Source organism: Cryptosporidium sp. chipmunk genotype I (genome assembly GCF_004936735.1).
Source record: "Cryptosporidium sp. chipmunk genotype I strain 37763 chromosome Unknown contig_2, whole genome shotgun sequence".
Classification (NCBI taxonomy): domain Eukaryota; phylum Apicomplexa; class Conoidasida; order Eucoccidiorida; family Cryptosporidiidae; genus Cryptosporidium; species Cryptosporidium sp. chipmunk genotype I.
In genome coordinates this window covers 586,647-593,434 of record NW_027125624.1, presented here as the reverse complement: position 1 = coordinate 593,434, position 6,788 = coordinate 586,647, and the positions used below count along the sequence as shown (strand labels likewise).

The window sequence follows — 6,788 nt, the reverse complement described above, 5'->3', positions numbered from 1 at the left end:
TTATAATTACATATATATAATATATATATATAAATATATATATATTATATATATATATATATATTTATAAACACATAAATTTGTTGGTTGTTACATACAAATACATAAAGTATACAAGCCCTGAAGTAGGTGTTTTTTCTCTGATTTGTCTTGCTTCTCTCTTATATAATGAATAAGAATTAAGGTTTGTTACACCAATTAAACTTTTTTTAATGAACAAAATAAGCTTGTGATTAAGTAAAATATACCCAATATATGATTATATGTTGCCTATTTAAATAAAATTCAAAATATATACATTTAGCTTGAAAACTATTTCTAAATATTATTGTAAGCTTAGATAATATACCTTCAAGTTTATATGATATAAGATGAATTAATAAAGGAATAAAAATAAATATGTATATTAGTAATAATTTGGATGAGAAACTTGAATAATTTATAACCTTTATACTTTGCTAGGTACCTTGATATTTTCCGTTATAATTTTCTTGCAAAGTACCTTCAACCCTTGCCGTTTGTAGTTTATGTATAATAATAGTCTCCTAAAACTTATTCTCTAAATTACAAAAAAAAACAGACAAATTTCCAAACATATAATATAAAATTTAGTTTACATGGATATACATATGCGCACTGCAAAGTACCATGTACTTAGCTCTTATATTTTGTAGGTTAATGACTGGTGCACGTACATATATTTATTTGCCTCGCAAATTAATTTATTATAGTATTAACTTATTATTTAATATAATTCCACGTATACGTTTATTTCTTTAATACTATTAAATAATTAATTTAATAAATATTTTAATTGGTAGACTCCAGACGTATAGTTAAAGTTAAATGAATTTATAACCAGGAATATAAATTATACAGTTTGATTTTTATTAAATAATTAAAGATTTGATATATAAAGTTGGTTAATGTATGTAAACATATAATGTATATATGAAATATATACATATGTATATTTTTTAAACAGAAATAATTTATATATCAATACAAATTAAAAGTACCCGATACCTTATTGTTTAATTCTTGCGCGCGGCGTCTTGTCTTTTGAGCGGTTTTAATTTTTAAATATATGGGTAGTATATATAAATAATAAAAATGGGGATTTGGCGGTAAGGCAAAATGAATTTAATAGAGGTAGCATAAGTAATTTTTATTACAGTATAATAAAAAAAAAGGCATGCAATTTAGTAAATAATTTATGTTTATAATTTTTACGGTATTTTTTTAACGGTCATAATATAGTGTATAGCAATGAGAAATAGATGAATAATGTTGAAGATTTTTTAGAAAGCTGTTACTTTGTTTTCCATATGTTTGGATTTTTTTGTAATGATTAAATTCTCTTCTCTTTTCTAAAATTGATACACTATCGCTCAAAAATACTGAATAATAAATTTAAAATACCATAAGAATGTGTTATTTAAATGGTAACTTATTGGTCATTTAAGTTAGAGTTGTTTTGGAGAAAAAAATTCATCCATTCCCAATAAGTCTTGCTATTTTATTATAGATTTAAAGGCTTTTTTTTGAAGTTGTTGAATAAAGAACTGCCCAATGTAAATATGAAACTTATATATAATAAGTTTTTACTCAGACAAATAATAAGAGTAATAATTTCGTATTGATCGTTCATTTTTATGTTTACAAATTTGAATTAAAACTTTTGATCAAAAGGCTGGTATTATTTTTTTCTCTGGTTGATAGATTTGTTGCATTAAGAGAACTTATACCATTGCAAGACATGTTACCACCTCTTAAAGCATTTTCTGGACTTGCTCTTTTAACTTCAACCCATTGTCCATCTATATAGTGTTCATCATAAGCTCTAATTATTTCATCAACAACACTAGTATTTGTAAATGTAACAAATCCAAATCCTATAATATAAAGAAAGTTTTATTTTTATTTTATATATATTATTAAATAAGAATAGTTTTTAACTTACCTCTTCCAATACCACTTTTTTTATCACACATCATTACACAATCACTAATTTGACCAAATTGTTCAAAATATTTTCTAAGAATATCTTGTGAACAAGTTGTTGGAAGATTTCCAACAAAAATTTTTTCAGTTCTAAACATTGTACCTTGAGAATTCTCACCTGCAAGGTCTTCCAACTTATCACAATATAATCTACAATTAACCTCCCTTCCCATAATAACATGTGGCGATCTTAGTGCATTATCTGTAACACCCTTTTCTGAAAATGTAATGATAGCAAAATTCATTACTTGAATATATTGGCAATTCTCAACATTTCCAAACTTTTCAAAGTGTCTTATAAGTTGGTCTTTAAGAATATCATAATTAATAAATAGAATAGAATATATATAAAACCAACATACCTTTGGTCATTTGTTCGTTTAAACCATCCACTAAGATTTTGTTTGAAATACTTTGCATTCCTTTAGCCATCTTTTATCTTTACTTGAACGAAGTATGTATCTATTTTCTATTTTGATTACTTGAATGAATTCTAATTAATGTTAGTAATTGTGAAATTCCTTATATACACAAACAGAGGAGTCAATGATACCTTGTGTAATTCTGTATTCCCAAATAACTTTTTACTTTTTTTTAGTAATATTACTTCCAATTTAATAATAACAAAAATATAATTATATTTTTATTAATATTTATTTTCTCCAGAATTAACTTTGTATTCTGTCAATATGACTCATAACTATTTAAGTGCATTTTTTTTGTTTTTGTGGGTTCTCTGATAGTTTTAATCGACATAATGTCACTAGTTTTCAATCACATTCTTGCATTTATTTTTCTCCCAAATTTTCATTATTTCATGCAAATTTATAATTTCTTCATGACATTTTCACATTTTTTATTCATAATTTTTCCTTTGTTAATACTTTTTTCTGTCATTTTCTGCCCTATCTTCTCATGTCATGTAGTTTTCTACTCGTATACACATGAGTATGCATGCATGTATGCATGTAATCACAGACAGTTATTTTGCAAAATATTATAAATGTACTTAGCATGTGGAAAGCAACTATAAAAATATTTATAGAAACAACTTTTGGCGGTAACATACTTTAAATAAAAATTAAAATAAGCTTAGACTAAAAAAAAATCAAATTTGGAGTAAGTGAAAGTCTATTTATTAAAGTAAGCAAATAAGTAATTTTTTTGGGAAATAAAGATAATTTCCACAAATTAAAATTTGTCTGCACAAGTACTAATAACTATATTTTGGGGGAAACATATTTCTAAATTGATTACGTTATCTTTATTATTTAAATTTAGTCTGTATCGCAAATCCTCATCTCCAATCCTTATTATTCTAAGATTTGACCGTGCCTGCTGTATTAGACCCAGAACTATTGCCAATATTGGCACGATTCCATTTGTTGAGCATGAGCTTCTGAATTGATAATAGAGCCTCCTTAGAAATTTCACGATTTGGAGAAGTCATAAGAGTCATTAATACCTCCTTAACGTTCAACTTCCCTAGAATTTGTTTTCCCATTGGATAAAGTCTGGCAAATTCACCAATATCAAAACATGCAACAGCGAGAGTAACAGGATCATCAGAAGTCTTCAATAAATGTGCAAGTTTCTTAATAGCAGCAAATTCATCAGACTCAAAGTTCATAACATTTTCAAGCCAGAACTTTTCTGTATGTAGAAATGACCACTTAAATTTCTTCTTTTCAAGCTCGATACAATACCTGTCAAAGTTTGAGAACTGCTTTAGCTTTTGGTCGATCATTATTTGTCCTTGACGAATTTCTTCGTAAATTTCAGGGTCCAACCATTTCTCATATTCTAAAATAGTAAGGTATTGCAATAGGCCCAAGTCAATTATACTTTCAACAGCTGCGTCATTATTCATAACATTCTTAAGTAGATTAAGAGTAACTCTGACAACTTTTTCAGATCTACAATCAGTAATTGTACTAGCAATCTGTCTAATAAGGTCTCTTGAGACTAGAATAGGAACAGTTTCTGCATTAAAAGAAAGTAACCATACAATAACACATGCCTTGTATATATGAGATGTAGGCGAGTTTGATGCTAGATTTGAGGAAATGAATTCAACAACATTTGGATGAGATAAAACAAGCATTCTATAAGAGTCAACTTTTACCAAATTTCCAAGAACATCCAATGCACCTATAACAGAACAATAACCTCCATTTAAAGTAGAATAAGAGCTTTCCATTCGGTTAACATTAGAACCTGATAATATAGAAGATGAAGAATCATCTTGAGTACCTCCTGATTGGCTTCTTCTGTTTTCCGGTGTTTTAAATAAATGATCAATAAGTTCTGTGATGTTTTCCCTTGTGTAAGCTCCATCATTTGAGTGGCTAATTAAGCCAGATAAGAAGAATAAGAGTTTATCAGAAAGGTAACTATCAACTTTAGGGCGCTCTAAAAATTGCATAAACTTTTCAAATATCGGAATTCCCTTGGTAGTTTCCACAAAACCGTGATATTGCCCAGCATCATCCCTCACAAGTTCATAAATCATAGTAAGAATATACTGAGCCGGTTCCAAATCTGGCGTAATGCCCAAACAATTCAAAACTAATTGTCGCAATTGTTTATCTGAGCTTAATAGCTGGCTTCTAACCAACAATGATTGGTTATGTAATGCCATTAATTTTACCGAAGAACCAACAGGAAGTGCTCCAGCCAATTCATACTTTTTCCAGTGTGGTGCATGGCTCAATATTCTAGATCGCTTCTCTGCCGTTGAAGTATGCTCAGAAGATGCTAATTTTCCAATGAGCTTAACTTGCTCGGTGGACCTCATCTTTCCAAAGTCAAAATAATACCCGTTTCTACTCAACCTCTTTCTCTCCTGAATAATTATGTTGACTTTCTTACTAGACCCAGTTCTTTATTAATAATTTTTTTTCCTCCTTGGCCAATAATCAAATATTATATATTGGCTACACTTTGGCGGGAATAATTCAAGACAACTCTTTTAAGTAACATTATTGCCGGTATCCATTAAGGGCGCCAACCATCCTCACTTTAAAAGTTATCAAGCCCATGCAAAGTTAAAGGCCAAAGAAAAAAGCGTTAGAATTACTGATCGAATAAACATAAATGAAAGATAATTCTAAATCCTTAATTAGAAAATAAAACGAGCTGCCTTCTAACACACTCAAAATGAGAAACAGTTAAAATAAATAATGCAGATTGAGGATGCTAATCACAGAAAAAATTCCTAGAAAGGATTTGTGTAGGTTAAATACTAGCTAACTATTCTAGCTGATTTAAATTTCAAGCCTCTTAAAGCTTGTTGAAACTAACAATCTCACAAGATTGAACAAGTCCATATTCCTCTTCTTCCTCATCTTCATCACCACAGGCATCGTCCTTCTCAGAGAACTTCTTCTTCTGTTCATCAGTCATACCAAGAGTTTCAATTGAATCAACAATGTCTTGAGTGTTAACTAAGTCATCAATAATGGTTGCTCCCATTTGCAACTTGAAGAGACCAAAAGCAACTGGAACTTTCTTTTCTCCCTCTGAAAACTCGACACCTTCAATTTTTAATCCTCTAATCATTTTGGCCACAGCATCCAAATCAACATCTAATGATGATGGCTTGATATCCAAAACAAGAGATGACTTGCTTGCTGGCTTCTCCTTTGCCTTCTTGTCTTGTAATGCCTTCTTCTTTGCTTCCATGGCTTTCTTAGCTGCCTCCATATCCTCATCATCATCTCCAAATAAATCGAAATCATCATCGTTTGACTTCTTTTCCTTAGCGCCTCCCTTCTTTTGGAGTTTATTCTTAAATGATTCTCCTGGAAATGCATTTCTCTCTGCAGCTGTGAAGCTTTGTAAATGAGATACATATCTGCAAATATGTTGGAAATCGAAGAAGCCACCGGCCCTTATTATCATATATAATGCTTCAACATCATCCTGTGTTGGCGATACTCCATTCATATAAGATCTCGTTGAAAGATAGTCATTAAGTTTCTTTCTTCCTGCATCAGTTGAGATATCTCCAAACTTATCCATTTTAACCTAAATTTAACTAGAAACAATAAAAAAACTATTATATGAAATTTTGCTCAATTAATTTTAATTAATACAAAATGTGATATGAAAGTCAATTTTTTTCAAGCAATTATTATTGACAATATATTGTTTAATATATTGTCAATTTAACTATGTTTCTTCCATTTCCCCTATTTTTTTTTAAATAAACAAATTCTATTCATTTAATTAAAGTTTCCCCTCATTTATTATTTGTTTACTTTTGTTATAACTAACTCATTACTTTTTTAACATCTTTGTACGTTTGGCGTCAAAATGCATTTTGGCGCTGGATTGTTTTAAATTATTTAGACAAAGACAAAAGTATCGATAATAATAAAATAATTAATATTGTAATATAAAATTAATTAGGCGCCATTTATATTACATGTAATATTTCAGTTTGGGGGGTGGCAAAGAAACCTTTAAATTTTTCGAAAAACCTGGCAAAAAGTTATTTTAAATATAAAATTCATTCGATTTTTTAAAAAATTAAGAAATTATCTATTTTTATTTCAATTTTTGTGTTAGATTAATACTGACTAATTTCCTACTATGTACTTCATCTTCTTCCTATCCTATTTACAAATATCTATATTTGTTTCTCTTACCCCCTACTTCCCTCCTCTTTCCCACCTCGAGTTTGTACTAAACAAGGAAAAATAATATAAAAATTAGTGCAACTTAGGCGCCACACAACTTTTTAGAAGAATAAAAAAAGTTAATGCAATCTATAAATATTT

The 6,788-nt window shown here is 28.9% G+C and overlaps 3 protein-coding genes across 3 annotated transcripts; all 3 read right to left on the bottom strand.

Annotated features, from left to right (window-relative positions):
- Positions 1-1,659: 1,659 nt before the first annotated feature.
- ELE39_001907 (RRM domain containing) lies at positions 1,660-2,436 on the bottom strand (the record flags this gene model as incomplete). Its single annotated transcript, XM_067345630.1, has 3 exons — positions 1,660-1,895; positions 1,964-2,311; positions 2,367-2,436. The coding sequence occupies 3 exons, from the start codon at positions 2,434-2,436 to the stop codon at positions 1,660-1,662; spliced, it is 654 nt and encodes a 217-aa protein (XP_067199518.1).
- Positions 2,437-3,322: 886 nt separating this feature from the next.
- Positions 3,323-4,801, bottom strand: ELE39_001906 (vacuolar ATP synthase subunit h; the record flags this gene model as incomplete). Its single annotated transcript, XM_067345629.1, has 1 exon — positions 3,323-4,801. One exon carries the CDS (start codon positions 4,799-4,801, stop codon positions 3,323-3,325), a length of 1,479 nt encoding a protein of 492 aa, XP_067199517.1.
- Positions 4,802-5,286: 485 nt separating this feature from the next.
- Positions 5,287-6,027, bottom strand: ELE39_001905 (translation elongation factor 1 beta 1; the record flags this gene model as incomplete). The annotated part of the gene is made up of 1 exon (XM_067345628.1): positions 5,287-6,027. One exon carries the CDS (start codon positions 6,025-6,027, stop codon positions 5,287-5,289), a length of 741 nt encoding a protein of 246 aa, XP_067199516.1.
- Between the last annotated feature and the right edge of the window lie 761 nt (positions 6,028-6,788).